Source organism: Carassius carassius, chromosome 28 (genome assembly GCF_963082965.1).
Source record: "Carassius carassius chromosome 28, fCarCar2.1, whole genome shotgun sequence".
NCBI lineage: Eukaryota > Metazoa > Chordata > Actinopteri > Cypriniformes > Cyprinidae > Carassius > Carassius carassius.
Window position 1 is genome coordinate 13,263,419 of NC_081782.1, and position 17,922 is coordinate 13,281,340.

Below are 17,922 nucleotides of genomic sequence, written 5' to 3' on the forward strand. Positions count from 1 at the left end.
CTTTGGGAGTCCTGGGTTCGAGTCTTGGCTCACGGACCTTTCCCAATCCCAACCCTCTTGCTCTCACCCACTTCGCTTCCGGTCAACCTACTGTCCTATCTAATTTGAAAACCATAAAACACCAAAAATAAATCTGGAATAATTAAATATTAAACTGTGCATGATGTATTGAAACACGTGTGACTGAAATTAATTCATATTCCAGTTTTAAATGAGCGTAGAAACGTTGCTTAATTGTCTCAACCAATGGCGTGAGCTCAGAGCGGGGCTACCTATTTCACTGACAAATAGTAGATGTGGGTGTGTTCAAAGAAACCTGTGCGAAAACAGTCATTACTACATTCGCAATTCCATTTACTGACGGTAGGGGTGCAGAAGTTACACACGCAATTTAATGCAATTTCTACAAGATAAAAATATATCGAAAAACTGTTGAATATAAGAAAATAGCAAATGTTAAAAACTTAACCATTTAATAACTAAGTTCTCACAGGTTTAAAAATGAAGAATATATGAAACGTATTAAATTTCGCTATGCAGTCTTCCTGTGTCTGATGAACAGGTTTTTTTTTTCCTTCCTTGAGTATCGCCGACGAACCTGTGTAAAAACATCACTGAGCCTGCTCTGCGCTGGGATCGTGTCGGGGTCTTCGGTACCTCCACCCCGAAACATGGATAATCCATTCTGAGCGCTAGAGCAGAGCGGCCGTGTCCGGAGATCGCTCGTTCGGGGCGACGCCTACAACTGAGCTCCTGATCCTAGGGCAGGCAGGCAGAGTGTAAAATGGCGCACAGCTGTCGGTGGCGGTTCCCTGCTCGGCCCGGAGGGAGCAGCAACTCGGGCACCGGGAGGAAAGCGGGCCGAATTCGAGTCAACGCTTCCCTCCGAAACAGCGCGGGGACTAACCCGAACGTGAACGGGCTCGGGCCCGGTTTCGACGCTGCGTTGCAAGTGTCCGCTGCTATCGGCAGCAACCTGCAGAAATTTCGGGATGTTTTGGCGGAGTCGAGCGGCTCCAGCAGCGGGGAGGTAAGCGGGACCCTGGCTAAAGCGTTAGCTTCATTCGTGATCATGCAGGAATTACAAACAAGTCCGCTGCTGTTTAACGTTAGCAGCTGTGAGTTGCTCAGTGAGGAGAGTAAGTGAGTGAGTGTAATAGTTATTTTGCTACGCAGCAGACACATGCCTCCATCCATGTGCTGTTTTTCTCACTATGGGACTACTGACAGGCTAAACTGCTAGCTAGCCCACATCAAAACATGTTCCTATTCGTAACTAATGACTGATGTTGCTGTGCTTCTGCGTTGGGATGTCTGTATTGAGGAGTTCTAGCATCATATTTCGGTACCCTGAGGAGTTCAGTGCCATTTTTTTAAGGATGGAGATGTGAAGCTAGATAACTGAAGGCTGCTTTGGGTTGGACTTGTTTCAATTTGATTCGGAGTCTCGTGCGTTTCATGTGACACCGCTTTTTTACTTTAAACACTATGAAATCACATTTTCAGCTAAAAAAGTGCAGAAAATGCCCTGCTTAATACACAGCTTGTGTCAAAAACTAGGTCCAGAAGAGCTCAAAGATGGTTAAAGGGTGGAGTTTAAAGAGATTTAGCACCTTTCATGTAATTTTAACTGGCATTTTTCGTGTATAAGAGATTAAATGATACCTTTTGATGACTCTAGAAGTTAACTCATCGTGTTTCTTTCAGCTAAAGACAACTTAGTTCAAAAGCCTGGTGGCGGAACTTTACACTCTCATAAGGAAATAAACAGGTCAGGGTGTTTCAGTAAGCACAAACGAGAAGATTTTAGCAGGACTGAACACCTGGTGCCACTTGGTTGTTGTTGTCTGAGCATTTAGCGATAGCACGCACAGTGCATCTCACCAGCTGTAGCCTGTTTGGATTAATTTTAAAGTATTGCCCTATATGAAAGCGTAGATTGAGTTTAGAAGATGTAATGCTCTGCTCCTGAAACTATTGTGGCCGTTCATGATGTGTGCACTTTTGATATTATGTTGTCCAGTTATACACTGCCCTCTAGCTTGGGTTGAGAAATGGATGAGACTAATAGCATAAACAGCGTTGCTATTCAAATACGCAGCCTGGTGTGTTCTTGTTGCAGAGAATGGGGCGTGTATTTACAAATTGTTCGTTTTGTTGCAAAAGTGTGTAGTTGTAAACCTCTCGTGATTGATCTCCTTCATCCTCGGGAGGAGGCTGGCTAACGTGTTAGCCTGTTAGCACCCACTGATGTACGGGAAAATGGGAGGTGGACATGTTTTTTTCCCTCTCAGATATTGCGTAGTAGCAACATGCATTCGAAAAAAAAATATTTCTATGAGGAATCAAGTGATTCCTGTGCAAAATCTCGATGAGGCCACAGGGACCATATGCTTCGTCAAAAACACCAACTGCAGTGGTTTGAGCGGTGCAAAAGACGGCTGCACTAAAAAGGCAGCGTTTGACGGTGGTTGTTATGTGTGGGGGTGTGTACTGTGATAAACTACCCTCTTCCTTTCTCAGTAGTAGAGCGCTGCCGCTGCGCATCGGAAACGCGGGGAGATCGAAACTAGAGCGGGCGCGAACCAGAAACATGCAAATAGCGTGCTTAATTTTGTGTTTCGCCTACGGGTAATTTTAGCGTTTGAAAACGTGGCGCAGATTTAAGAGCGTGGAGATGTGGTTATTATATTATGTCTATTTTTATATATTACGTATATACAGTATAGTCATTTCATTCACTCCTCTGTTTTATAAGGTTAAAGGGATAGTTCACCCAAAAATCAAAATTATGTCATTAATAAATCACCCTAATGTCGTTCCAAACCAGTAAGACCTCCATTCATCTTCGGAACACAGTTAAAGATATCTTAGATTTAGTCCGAGAGCTCTCAGTCCCTCCATTGAAGCAGTGTGTACGGTATACTGTCCATGTCCAGAAAGGTAAGAAAAACATCATTAAAGTAGTCCATGTGACTTCAGAGGGTCAGTTAGAATATTTTGAATAATCGAAAATACATTTTGGTCCAAAAATAGCAAAAACTACGACTTTATTCAGCATTGTCTTCTCTTCCGTGTCTGTTGTGAGAGAGTTCAAAACAAAGCAGTTTGTCATATCCGGTTCGTGAATGAATCATTCGATGTAACCGGATCTTTTTGAAACAGTTCACCAAATCAAACTGAATAGTTTTCGAACCAGATAATGAACAAAAGATTGACTTGTTCATGAGTCAAGAACCGTTTCTGTCAGACACGTCCGATTTGAGAACTGAGGAGCTGATGATACTGCGCAAATGATTCTTTTGGTGATTGATTCTGAACTGATTCTGTGCTAATGTTATGAGCGCGGGTAAACTGAAGGCTTGAATCAAGGGCAATCATTGCCAATGACGCCATTACATCGAGCGCAAAAGAACTGGTGAACCATTTTCTTCAACCGGTTTATTGAATCGAACTGTCCGAAAGAACTACTGGTGATCCGAAAACCGATGAGTCAATCTTTTGTTCATTATCTGGCTCGGCTCGGTGTTCATCTTCAGTTCTCTCTTCACAGCAGTTCAGTCAGTGTACTGTTTGAGTAAATTAGTTACTCTGGGATATTGGTTTGTTTTAACTCAGAGGTAGTGTCAGCCACATTAAAAAAGTTAACAGCTTAAGTCATTTGTGGATTAATGCGTATTGGAGACGCGAACCGTTTAAAATTATTCAGTTCGATTTGGTGAATGGTTTCAAAAAGATCCGGTTACAAATAATGAATCATTCACGAACCGGATATGACAAACTGCTTTGTTTTGAACTCTCTCACAACAGACACGGAAGAGAAGACAATGCTGAATAAAGTCGTAGTTTTTGCTATTTTTGGACCAAAATGTATTTTCGATTATTCAAAATATTCTAACTGACCCTATGATGTCACATGGACTACTTTGAAGATGTTTTTCTTACCTTTCTGGACATGGACAGTATACCGTACACACAGCTTCAATGGAGGGACTGAGAGCTCTCGGACTAAATCTAAAATATCTTAAACTGTGTTCCGAAGATAAATGGAGGTCTTACTGGTTTGGAACGACATGAGGGTGAGTTATTAATGACATAATTTTGATTTTTGGGTGAACTATCCCTTTAAGATAAGAAATCTTAGTCTTATTGCTTTAGTTTTTCGTGGACCTATTTCATGGTAAATCACGCCAGAGTTATTGTACAACCGCTTGTTGTTTTTAAGTTAGATTTACTTTAAATGTTTCCGTAGAAGTCAAAATATGTGAATTTTAAATAAATCTTGTTCTTGTCACGTTATTGAAAACAATTGTTTTTGTAGGCTTTAATCAAGTTGTAGTAATTTGCTCCACCACAGCTTTCCTTTTCTTGTGATGTCACTTAGGCCATGCAGGCTATTGGATGATGTTAATTATACTAACTCTTCAGGCAACCTTGTTCTGCCATACTACCTTTTTTTTGTCATTGAATATCCTTCATTCATAAATATGCCCCAGAATAGAAGTAAAAAAAAAAAAAAAAAAAAAAAGGGCAAATTACAGTGTATGCTGACTTTTAGCAAAGCTTGCATTATTGTGTGCCTTTTTTAGAAGTTCGGTGTGCTTTAATGCACCCTTGGAGCCTTTTTGAATAGCACTCAATTAAAACACGAATACATTTGTGAAACGTATAAGTAGTGTACAAGCCAGACAGACGGCTAAAATCCCAGTGGAGCTTGCAGCTCATGCGAGTTGCAGACACAGCATTGTAGTTTCATTCAGAGGGGATATTGTGCCTGGGTAGGATTGTTCTGGTTCATCACAGCCCGCTGAGCTCACAGTGGAGCCTAAGGCCAGTAGCATGCTCAGTAAACAGAAGTACGCCTCCCCTTCTTCCCATCAGACCCAAATCCAACAGCACGGGCCCACAGGGCCCCAATAGAATTTCACTTCTGATGGCTGCCTTTTAGACTACTTCATTAATGGTTGTGGCTAGAAGGGATTCAGCCAAAACCGGAAGCTAACAATAAATTGAATTTTATTGTTTAATTAACGTCTGCACATACCCTAAACCTACCCCTAACAGTAATGCAAAAATAGTCATTATTGTTATAGTGTGAGAAAACTTACGCTGTATTGATGTGTGCATGCCCAGTAGTTTTTGCTGTATGCATTCTAGCCTTAACCTTCATTAACCCATTTGGACGGCTTAAAATGTTTACATAGAGGTAATACGACTGCGTGATTTTTCACGGCTCCAGAAAGCGACGCTTTTGATGTTCACTACCACTTTTGAGATGTTTTTGTCTGAATCTAAAGTGCAAATACCAGTCCGTGGCTGCTTGCTAGACAACTGTTACTTTCAGGAGGTGTCCTGTTTAAGTCTCCATTCATTGGTTTCTTTGTGCGGGACACCATTTGGCTTGCCTTTTAATGTCCAGAGTAAAGCCCCGCTTACAGAAGCAGAATGAGGATCAATATCAAGGCCCCATACAAAAGTAAAGTTGAATGGATACAGCAAATGAATGCTTTGCTCCGCTGCTTTCTAATGAATGGTGTGGCCTATGCAGAGGGAAGAAGTCCAGCAGGTGTTTGGCCTATTTATCTGGAGAGGGCCCTCTCCCCTAGAAAGCGTGTGGATCATAGCAGGAAGCTTTGTGTCTGCTTTTATTCCAGCCTTTACGAAGTGCAGGCAGCTGAAAGAGCACAGACGTGGATATCAAAGGGTGAAGAGCAAGCCCTCCTCCCCCTGGGACAGTGCTGGGAGAGAATTAGACACAGGACGTCCCATCCATGGCTTTATTCTGCTTTTGTAGGCGGACAGAGGGGGTTTCGCCTCCTGCTTTTTGCTCCGAGGGTGGGGGGGCAGCAGCCATTGAGCGCATGGAGCAATTCTCTCCAAATTTACGTCCCTCATTACACCTCGCAGGAGGCACATCTTTGTTTTTATCTTAAAGCCATGGCTCCTCATTAGCGTGGGTGTGAGGTGTTGGAACATGTTGTTTCAGAAACTCTCAGTTTTGGGTGCTTTGAATGTGGGTGCATGAGCAACTTCAGCGCATGAGATCTGCATCTTACGAAGGGAAATTTCTCCTGATGCCTTTTATGTTATAAAAGTGTTTCGAGAGACTCGAATAATCGAACTACCGGGGTTCCCCATCAGTTTTGTGCTGTTTATGCTGGGGCTTTCAAACAAGTTTAAATATTTCTCATGTGTGACCACGCAAAATGCTATTTTTTTTCCCTGTCAGATGACCAGACCGGTTTCTTTTGTTATAAGTTATAGTTGATAGGTTTATCAATTTTGGCTGTAGGCTGAGGATGCCATCATTCTGCCCCCATTTTAAAGAGCAGGTCATATGGGTTTTCAAAAAATATCTCTTTTGCTGTTTGTAAGGTAGCTATCCTTCAATGTAAATAGTCTGCAAAGTTGTTAATCAAAAAAGTGCAAGATAAATAAAGGTATTGTCTCTCAGAAAGTAAGAGTCGACTCAGAATCGCATAAGCGAGTCATTATATTTTTGAATCTTCTGCCTGTTACTGGTATACGTCACTGGGCAACACATTTATCATAATCCCAGCATGCCCAAGAAATTTGAACACTGTCTTTGTCGAGAAGATGCTGTGTTCCACGATACCACAGCAATACAGTTCAAACCTTTTGTTGTGCTTGTCATTTTATCGAGGACTGCTTCTTTAATCTTGCCTTTTATCTTCGCTGGCTTTGAATCTTCTTTATTTGGACCAACAAGCGTCTCCGAACCACAACCTGTAAGTATGATTGTTACGTTATGTGTACAATTTCAATTGAGGACTCAAACTATCCATATATTCTTTTTTGTGTGTGCTTACATGTGATGTGTACCTAGTGCAGATTTAGGTTTCCAGAGCCCCTTTCACACACTGCACATTGGCCTTCTGTGTGAACGCAAACACGTCCCTGGATTGATTCTGGGATTTATCCCAGGTCGGGGACCTAGTAACATTGCCGGGTTCAGTCCCAGAACGAGCGCTGTGTGAACAAAAGAAAGAACTAATGCTGTAAAGGGTGTGTCGTACAGTCGTAGTGATAACATACGTTATCACGCGACTTTTATCAGGTGTTTTGAAGGCAGATCAACATTCGCAACGAAAAAATTATGTGCAAACTGTAATGAAGCAGAGATCAGTTAGTTCCTCTCTTTCCGCGCTGAAGCAGAGATCGTTTGCTAGCTTAAGTGAAAGTTAATGTGCCTAGCGTTTTCGACTTGTACATTACACGTCACATCCAGATGTCACGTGTTTTTACGGTACCCTTACGGGTCATGTGTGAACGCACGCACATATTCCGGGTAATCGCTGGCAGTGTGAAAGTGCAAAATCTAGCGACCCGGGAACAATTGCCGGGACACATTACCCGTGTATTTTCCGGAATCGCAGTGTGAAAGGGGCTCAAAATAAAGCATGATATTACTGTCTTACTAAAGTAGTTCTGATAATTCGCTGTGAACTCACTATTTGCTAAGAGTGTGTCGATTAATGTAGACTGTCGTTGTTCGAATTACTTTGTTTTATAATTAAGAATGTAGCGCACAGACTTTGTAATGATCGTGAAAGTGCTGTTTATGTAGTTACAGGGTTTATGTAGGGAGTAAAACACCTGGTAGAGGAGTTCGTTAGGCTGGTGCTCATGTGATACAGCTATTCTGCATTATAATTAAAGGTTTAGACGGGGGGTCTTTTCTCTGTCGCTCTTCAGACATTACAGTAGACATATTTTGGTAGACATATCAGTAGACAATCATTTTTTAAAGAATTGATTGTAGCACTATAATATTTTTTTAATGAAATGTTGCATGCTATGGTTGCAATGTTGTCACAACAAAACCCGCCCAGTTGCTACTCAAAACTAGCCCAATCGTGTTTTGCAGGTGCTCCCCCTTTAAAAATCGCGTTCTGGGGTGTAAAATACACACTTTCACTCGGGGTTCACCAGGTAAATTTCGCATTCCAGTGCCTAAATATGACGTTATTGGGGTCGCTACAACCCACAACATCAAAAACAACTGCAGAATTGGCAACACAGATGGTTACACTCACTAACTTGCTCAAGCGCTCCTCTTTGTGTCGATCACAACAGAGTTTAAGTGTAAACTCAGAAGAGTTTACACTTATGGAAGGGCGGGGTTTACAGACATTTAGCTCAGAACTGAATCGAACAAAACAATAACAGTTTTGAAATCATGGACTAATGATGTTATATATAAATGTATATTCTGGTAAAATTACAGTGTTTTCTGACCTTAGATGCTTTTAAACCATAGACTGTATAAAAACATGGACGTAGTGTCCGTGACGTCACCAATTGGTTTCCGAAGAGCGTTTTTGAAGCCAAAAGTGGGCGGAGGCAGCTGTCGCCATTTTGGCAGCTCGTCACCGTGCATCACTCCCGGATGATCAAAAATGGGCAAAAGGGCGGGAGCTGGTTGCTGAAGTCACGCCCACCTAGTGAGACCGCGATGCAGAACTTTGAGGCTGAGAGAGAGAGCGCGAGGTTCCCTCCGTTATAGGGGACTACAGCACAATATTAGGACACTTTAAAAAAAATCACATGACCTGCTCTTTTAATGTTTTATGCATTGCATTTTGTATCTGTATCTTTTATACAGGCATTTTTGAGGGAATCTGATTCATCAGCAGTTGTCAAAACTTCACATTGTTTAAAAAATGGTAATTCAGTGAATTTTTGAAAGGCCACACATATCCCTTGGCTTAGAGATGATAATCAGTTACATGTCTTGATGTGGATATGTTGGCTAACTGTGATTATAGGGGTATGTGTGTGTTTGGTATAGTTGGCCACACACAGTAGTGCAATTATGTCCCGCTCTGGGGAGGGACAGTTGCCAAGTTGCAGTGTGCTTGCCAATTTATGCCCAGTTCTTAAGTGTACTGTAGATGCCATGTAGAGCAACTTTCCTGGGTTTCTGACCATCTGCTCAGAACAGGATGTAATGAGTTTATGTAAACAAATAGTCTTGTTTGTTTACCTTTTATTGACGGGAACTGAGAGGTGGCACAAACAAGTACTTTATCTTCTCTTTTTGGAAAGGAGGATGTTGTAATTTGTAATCCTGTCCTGTCCCTGTTGGGGGTGTTCACATGTTTCAGGTTTGATGATCAGCCTTTTCACCAATCTTCCATTCTTAAAACTCATTGCATGCACAGTGGCCATATAAATATTTAAAATGTCAAACCAAGCAGCAAGCAGCATCTGCAAATATATGGTTGTAAAACTTTTCTCAAAAGTATTTATTTGGTCTTTTAGTTCAGAGGATTTTAGTGACTTTTATTTTGAAAAATATTTATTTCCAAATAGCAATTCTATATATTTTTTTGTGTTGTTGTTGTTGTTCTTATTTTGCTAAAAGTGCATTTTCTTCAAAGATAAACATTTTACTTTTTTTCAGAACAAAGTTATTTATTATTCATAATTTTTAAAGCCTATAAAAATATAGAACACTTCTATTATTATTATTATCATTATTATTATTATTATTATTATTATTATAAGCATATAATTTTTCTATTAATGTTGTTTGACATTCATAATAATAATTAATTATTATAATTAGAACTAGAAATTGTATGTTTTGCATTTATTTCATGTGACTTAAATGTCCAAATACCCCCCCCCCCCCCAGAATATATATACAATTTTATGGCTTGGAAATTAATGATATGGGGGCAAAATAAAGTAATTAGAGAATTAAAAACAAGTGTTTTTTGCGCCACCTGCCTTTTTGGTCTGTAGTTTCTTTTTGGATTTTTTCCCCCCAATTTTCTGGGGGGTTTTTGTGTCACCCCGCCACCACCACTATCTCTCCTCCCCCATCCTGTACTGGCAGCAGGTGCTCGGGCGCCTTGGCCGAGCCAAGTGTCACTTTCTCGAGCCCAGTATCGCCGCGGCCCCCTCCGTCTCAGCCGTGGGTGTTGATTGAGCAGCTCCACCGGAGCAGATAGTCAGGCTACTTGTAGTGCGTGGGTGTGCTGTTTAGATTAGCTTTTCATGTTTTAACTAGCCTAATCTTTTTGTGTGTGTTATGTTTTGATATATTGTGTGTGTATTATGTTATGTCTCTCTGTATGTCCTCCAGGAGATTGATTATCCTCTTGACAGGCTGTTGTTGTGAATATGAATTCATTCTTAAATTACTTGCCTTGTTAAAGGTTAATAATGAAAACGATAATAATTGTTGTCCATAGAGCCTTTTTATCATGCTTCATCTTTGCTCCATGTCTTTATCGTCAGAATGATGCTCTGTTCCATTTCTCCATCCCTCCTCCCTTTCCTCTTGTCTTGGGATTTTGTTTACATCTTGCAGTGTGCCTCACACACAAGGTGGAGAAGGGTGTGAGTAAGTGAGAGTGTGTGTTAGTGTGTGTGTGCGCGTGAGCGCTTTTGAGTGCCTGAGGCAGAGTCGTGCTGTCATTGAGAGCTACTCATGGTGTCACACTGACTTTGAGCTCCACTGCTCGCAGCTTTCTAGTACTCTATCACCTTCGGCACAACAGTAGAGCTGCAATGAAGTCAGCGTTGCTCCGAGAGCCTGCATTCAAAAGAGCTGGAGGACAAAAATTAGACTAACGAATTCAATGTGTACTGTAAACATTATCTCTGGTGATTTATGTGTATTATTTCAGCCTTATCTGAAGTAGCTCCTCATCACTGGTTTTTTGCCCATCAGTGATTGGATATGAAAAAAATACTCCATTAAGATGATGATCATCTGATAACAGACTCTCATTTCATTTTGTTCTGTTTCCCAAAAGAAATTTGTCGCCATATGTTGAAATTAAAGAGAGATTGGACTTGTATGTTTGCAGTCTCCGGCGGCATCTGTTCTACAAACTGGACCGAAGGGAATATAGCTGCAGCCCCACATGCTGCTATAAATAAAGAATATGAAATTAAACGCCCCCTAAGGCATGAAAATCAACACAATAGGCTGTTTAAGGAACTTGCAGACATTAATCATCTTTTGAGAGGTAGAGCTTAGTGCATAGTGAAATCTTGTCAGTACTTGTTCAATCTAATGAAGACTCATTTACACCCTGTAATAGTAGTAACATGTCGAAAACTTTAAGCAAATGGTTGTGCACATTCGCATATATGTAGGCTATATTATAATGCAGTGTCACTTGCTCACTCATTTTCTTAAGATTGATTGATGACGTTTAGTCTGAATCTTAGTTTAGTTTTCTGTAGTTTTCTCTTTCTGTTATCTTTGTAAATTCATCCCCTTTAGACCAACAATGCCATGGCCATACACATGCATATAGATGTATATTGGCAGTCATATTTTATATGAGCTTTATGCCATGAGCGTTGTATTTAAGGCACTGTGTCAAGGTAAAATGGCCTTATTTCAAACATTTTTGTAATGCTCCTTCATATTCAATTCTGTTCGGTCTAACTGTTTTTGAATGCAAATAAAGCATCTGATTTATATTCCCTCCTTTTTGTCCAATACAGGTCTCCCTTAAGATTGAATACTTGATTATTTGATCTTAAAAACCTAATTTTACACATCTCTACTTCAGAACTCATAGTTGCAGGGAATTCCTTTTGATGTACTCCCAGTTTCAATTAGGTCCATAAAATCCTTTTAAATGCTCTGTGGAAATGGCCTCTACATACATACACACACACACACGCACACACACAATTAGAGTACGCTTTCTCTCAGTGTGTGTCCTTGGGAGTACGACTTAATTCATACCAAGGACACTTCAATGACTGAGACATTTTTATCACAACATAAAACAGCGCGCCCAGCTGCAGAGCAGACCGTAATTACAGTAATCATCTGCACTGTAAGCCTGTTGAAAAATCTGATAAATGTGGGAAATGTGGCTGACTTAAAGGGGTATGGAGCGTTTAATTTGACTCAAAAATGGATTTGGAATTATGGCTTACCTAAAATGTTGTGACCGAATTAGATCAGGAAGGTGAAAGCCCAAATGGTCTGTGTAATCAGTATTCCTCCCTGTATCCCTCATGTCAGGTGTGAGATAAGCACAGGGCCATCATAAAAGCCTGGAGCATTATGAAATCCTGTCATAGGACATCTGCAAAGCTTAGCCTGTTTGATTGACAGAGGTGGAGCAGTTGTCAGGCGATACAGCCATTGCAGCAGATGTCCTGACAGTGAGATCAGCTCTGATGTCATGCAGCCTAGCAACAGCATCTGCTAAGGACACCTGAGTGGAATTGGCCGAACTGGTCATCTCAGTAGGAGGTGGCATCACAGATGAGTTTACTTTCTCAGGTTGTAGGTAGAGGACAGAAATTGGTTTGCCTACTTTTGAGCAATTTAAAGTCTGTTGTTTTTTGGCAAGTAGCTGCCAGGCTGAAAATCCAAAATTTAGGGTACACTCAAATCTTGCATAATGAACCGTTTACTAGGGGTGCACCGATCAAGATCGGCCAATCGTTATGCGCATCTCGTCAGTAAAGTCGGTTCTCTAATCAGCAATAAATTCCACCAGGTGCGTGATTTCACATAGAGCAGCTGTTACTACACAAGAGCCGTTGTTAACTGAGAAGCTGCGCAAATCCACGTTCATCATCAGCGTTTATTTGCACAACTAGTCAGTTAACAATGGCTCTGTGTAGTAACAGCGGTTCTATGTGAAATCACGCACCTGAGGGAATTTAACGCTGATTAGAGAACCGGCTTTACTGACGAGATGCACATTAACGATCGGCCGATCTCGATCGGTGCACCCCTATGGTTTGCATTCAGGTTTTCTGCAGTTGCATGTTTTAGTTCCATGCTGTCTTTTAATTCATTAGGGTTACTGCCCTGTTTTCATTGCTGATGATGACCGGGTCATATAACGCATTATTGCATTTTCTTATTAATAAAGGTCATTTTAAGGCTACACTGGATGTTGTTTTGAACAGATTTTGATTAAATTAATGAAATGTGCTACCTGAACCAGAGGGTATGACAATTAGATATTAAAATAATTCAAATAACAGGATGGGAACATATTGCCTTAGTCTTGTGTAATGTGTTTTCATCCATGAATTCACTATGGATAGACAGCGAATGTTCTTTTTTAACTCAACTCTTGAGTCCAGAGCTGTCAGCAACTGTTTGATGGTTTCAGGATGAGAATTGTTAACACATTGTTAACAACATTTTCCTAGTCATGAGATGGAATGTAGCTGAACTGAATGGCTCTTTTTCACAATAGTCTGTTTGATTTTGTGGATGCCCATTTAGAAATCTGTTACAGTTAAATCACACTGAACCACTGAGTTAACTGAATCTCTTTCTTTTTTTCATTTCTTTAGGAGGAATTTGGAGGCTTTAGCACAGTCAGTGACAACAGAACAATACACAGCCCAGGAAGGACGTCAATAGGTAAAGTGTCTTTTACATCTCAAATTCTGTCTTTCTCCAAATGTGTTGTAAAAAAAACACAAAAAAAAACATTTTAAGATCTATCTTGCTCTTTTGCTCCAATGTAATTCAGATGCATTTGACCATTTAAACATGAAGAAATGTAGAGCTTATTAATGTAGTGCTTTCTCTTTCTGTCAGGCTCCATCTCACCAGAAAAGAAACCCAGAGGACGTCCTCCTAGGGCTCTAGCTGTGCAGAGAGTTGGCACTGATATTGAGACAGCCCCTTTACCTCTTGCCACAATTCCTACAGAGAAGGTAAAACGACCACCAGGGAGGCCTCCTGGCACTGGAGAACAAAAAAGAAGAGGCCGCCCTCCTGCTTCTGCCAGCCAGAGGAGCTGGCAACAGAGCGGCCATGCACTCCCTGAAGAGGATGGGGATGCAGAACAGGAGTGCAGCTCCAGTCCCACACACCACAAGGACAGTGTGGAGGACGAAGACAAGGAGAAAAGGCAAACTCTGCTTGTTCCTGGGTACCATCGGGGATCTGAGGCTAAGCTTCACAAAATCAGCCGGGAGTCCAAGGTGACCAAACTAAAAAGATTGCGGGATGTCAAACTGAGCCCACTGAAGTCTAAGCTGAAGGCCATTGTGAGGAAGAGTGTCCCAGTTCCTGGTGTGCGAAGACGGGGGCGGGGCAGGCCACCTTCTGCCGAGCGCCTCAAAGCTGAAGCTGCTGCCGCTGCTGCTCAGGCTGTTAATGCCTCCTTGGCCCAGGAGATGTCCACAATGGCACCTGGGACTGCCAAACATAAGGCCTTCAGAGTTCGTGCCCGAACTCCACATGATCTCAAGCTCAGGGCTTCTCATCCTACTGATGAACGCACTAGACCAGATCCCCATGACTCCCCTACAGTCAACCCAATGACCCCAACTAAACACGAGAGGCCGTTAGGGTTACGTCAGAGCCCTCGCCATATCAAACCTGTGCGAGTCGTCCCTCCCTCCAAACGCACTGATGCCACTATTGCAAAGCAGCTGCTGCAGCGGGCAAAGAAGGGGGCCCAGAAAAAGAAGCTATTGGAAAAAGAAGCTATTGGCACCCAGGGAACTGCAGGTCTTGAGGGTGGGAAGCACAGGAGGCGAACGCAACTAACAAACATCAGGCAATTTATCATGCCTGTTGTGAGCACAGTGTCATTGCGCATTATCAAAACTCCAAAGCGGTTTATTGATGATGAGGGCAGTTTCAGCACTCCACCACCACACATGAAAATTGCTCGATTGGACTCTGCAGCATCTGCTCCAGCACCTCAACCCATAACACCCGCCCCAGCTCTTGTTTCCACAGCTTCCATCACAAGTGGAACCACTGCCCCACCCGGGGCAGGGCCTGCTGTGGACTCCCTCCCTCCTCCCCCACCTCCTGTCCTGACTGCCAGCGCCAACAACATCGCAGCCAGTCTCCTTAACAGCAGCTGCAATAATAGCACTAGCAACGGGAGATTCAGTAGCAGTGCGGCATCTTGTGGCTCCAGCGCTGTTTCGCAGCATTCCTCTCAGCTCTCTTCTGGCGAGTCATCGCGCTCCAGCAGCCCTAGTCTTGATGACTCCTCCAGTGATTCCCAGGCCTCTGAGGGCACCCAGGCCCTCTCAGAAGAGGCAGATCATTCCCCTGCCTCTCAGGGAGAGACAGAAGCCAGCCTGCATCATGCCTCGCACCCACCATCACCTCCATCAGAGCCGGAGCCAGACCATATAGTGTTGATGGAGCACAGCAGTCGGGGTCGTAGAAGTCAGAGTCATAGACGGGGTGCTTTAGTGGCACGTGGTAGGGGCAACTTGATTGGTGGAAGGAAACAGGCCATCATCAGCCCAGCCACAGGGGTTTCACATGCTGGATCTCAACAAGCCTCTTCCACGGCATCGTCATCCTCTTCCCCACCACCTCCTCCTCTTCTCAGCCCTCCTCAGGGAGCTTCATCTAATGCACCTGAGCATCACTCCCACTCTCCATGGATGATGTCACATTCCATTGCCCCTTTTCTGCCCACCCCTCCAATACTCTCCAGCTCTCATGACAAACGTCGCTCCATACTACGAGAGCCCACTTTCCGCTGGAAGTCTTTGTCATGTGCTGAAAATAAGTACTTCTCCTCTGCCAAGTATGCAAGGGAGGGCCTTATCCGCAAGCCCACTTTTGACAACTTTCGTCCTCCTCCACTGACTGCTGAGGATGTGGGCCTCATGCCACCAGGACCTGGTGGAGGTGGTGTCGCACCAGGAGGATTCCCAGTGCCTGGTGGTGCAGCTGGGACAGGTTCCAGACTTTTCTCCCCCCTGCATCATCATCCTCACCACAATCACCACCAGCACCACTCGTCGCGATTTGAAACGCCACTTCAAAAGCGTAGCCCCCTACTACGTCCCCCTTTCTTCACTCCAAGTCCGGCTCATTCCCGCATCTTTGAGTCGGTCACCCTCCCATCCTCATCAGGGAGCAGCCCCGGCTCTCTGTCTCCACTTCAGGTTTCACCAACATCAAACAAAAATAGAAAGGGGTCTAGGTTCTCACGTGGGCAACCCAGGTCACCCTCGCACTCTATGACTACCAGGAGCAGTCAGTCAGGAGTTCAAACAGGGAAAGCATCTGAACAATCCATGATTAGCAGTTCTGTTCCCATAAGCGTGACTGGAAATTCCAGTCCATTGCCTGGAGTTGCAGTCCGTCCACTTGCTGCCAGTGCCTTATCACAAGCTTCTTTCAGTGGCTTCCCCTCAGGCTCCATCGGGCTTACGAGCCATGGAGTTTCTGATGGCCGGCGAGCAGCAGGAGGTCTCGGTGTGAGTGGGAGTTCTGCTTCATCTTCACAGCTTTTTCCACGTTTTACCCCCAGTAATCAAGGATCAGGTGGGGGAACTGGAAAAGCAGGAAGGGAACAGAGCATCTCTGCTACTAGAGACACAGGTACAAAAGAAAAGGAAAGGGATATGGAGAGGAATAGAGAGCGTGAAAAGGAGAACAAAAGAGATGGAAGGAAAGACTGGGATAAAAGAGGGAAGAGCCTTCCATCAGAGGCTTCCCCTAATTCTACTTCCAGCCTCTTTCCAATGGAGACCAGGGACATTGAAGAATCTCTCCACACCAGGACAAGGACACCTGGTCGAAAGAAGTCCGTCACAGTTGACTCTGGTGCAGAGGCCTCCCCAAGTGACTTTGCAGCAGTTCAACCTGTTGGGGCCTTGTCCTCCAAGGGTCGTCTGGCCAAAAAAGGCAGACCTTCAGAGAAGAGTATTGAAGCGGAGGGAGTAGAGAGGGAGAAGGACAAGGAGAAATTGAGTGCTCCTACCCAAGCAGGGCAGATGGGAAAACCCCCAAACACCACATCACTGGACTCTGTGTTAGATCATGCTGAGAAACAGCCAGTCACAGACAGGCGTGTCGCAAAACTGCTGAAAGAAGCTAAAGCTCAGCTCAATAGGATCGAGAAGAGAGAGGTACAACCTGGTGATCAACCCAAATTACCGGTATGTCCTGTCTTTTGCTGTCCCCTTTGGATTGAAAGATGTTCCCATGTTGTTTTTCCCAAATGCACAGTTTGTTTTTCTTGTGCAGGGTCAAGAGAGTGACTCTTCTGAGACGTCAGTCCGTGGTCCACGCATTAAGCATGTGTGTCGTCGTGCAGCTGTAGCTCTGGGTCGCAATCGTGCTGTGTTCCCTGATGATATGCCTACCCTTAGTGCCTTGCCATGGGAGGAGAGAGAAAAGATCTTGTCTTCCATGGGAAATGATGGTGAGAGTAAATCTTAGAAATTGTTTGATTTATTTATTTATTTGAAAAGTGTCACTGTTTTTAACCCTTTCTTTAATGGTGCTTGAATAGACAAATCATCAGTGGCTGGATCAGAGGCGGAGGAGCCACCCGCGCCTCCTATTAAGCCAGTAACAAGGCAGAAAACGGTCCACGAGGCCCCACCCAGAAAGGGCCGGCGCTCTCGACGCTGCGGGCAGTGTCCAGGCTGCCAAGTCCCAAATGACTGTGGGGTCTGCACTAACTGCCTGGATAAGCCCAAGTTTGGGGGACGCAATATTAAAAAGCAGTGTTGCAAGTAAGTGTGAAATCATTTCATTGTAGCTTTCAGAATTTTAAAAGTGTAATTGCCCCTAAAACTTTGTTCTTGTGTCATCAGAGTACGGAAGTGTCAGAACTTGCAGTGGATGCCATCAAAGTTTCTTCAGAAGCAGGCAAAAGGTCAGTTTTCAGGGAACACCCTTTTTATAAGCCAGGGATGCTCTAATGTTTCAATTAATTGTCCATTTGCATCAACTACAGGTAAAAAGGACAGAAAGAGGAATAAATTGTCAGAAAAAAAGGATTCACATCACAAATCTCAGTGTTCTGAAGCAAGCCCCAAGCCAGCCCCTCCTTCAAAAGATGAACCTACCCATAAGAAAAGTCAAACTCCACCGCCTACGCAGGGAGAGGACAAACAAAAGCAGTCACAACCTTCTGCCCCATCCTCACCAGCTTCCTCCCCAAAGGA

The 17,922-nt window shown here is 43.4% G+C and overlaps 1 protein-coding gene across 1 annotated transcript in view; it reads left to right on the forward strand.

Moving 5' to 3' along the window:
- Nucleotides 1-583: 583 nt before the first annotated feature.
- Nucleotides 584-17,922, forward strand: part of kmt2a (lysine (K)-specific methyltransferase 2A) — a 38,349-nt gene continuing 21,010 nt past the window's right edge. Inside the window, exons 1-7 of the mRNA XM_059514456.1 lie at nucleotides 584-1,030; nucleotides 13,324-13,393; nucleotides 13,574-16,905; nucleotides 16,994-17,171; nucleotides 17,262-17,487; nucleotides 17,569-17,630; nucleotides 17,712-17,922. The exon at nucleotides 17,712-17,922 is cut by the window's right edge and continues 266 nt beyond it. Coding sequence (XP_059370439.1) covers nucleotides 785-1,030; nucleotides 13,324-13,393; nucleotides 13,574-16,905; nucleotides 16,994-17,171; nucleotides 17,262-17,487; nucleotides 17,569-17,630; nucleotides 17,712-17,922 — 4,325 coding nt within the window. The 5' untranslated portion in view covers nucleotides 584-784. The remainder of the gene's footprint in view (nucleotides 1,031-13,323; nucleotides 13,394-13,573; nucleotides 16,906-16,993; nucleotides 17,172-17,261; nucleotides 17,488-17,568; nucleotides 17,631-17,711) is intronic.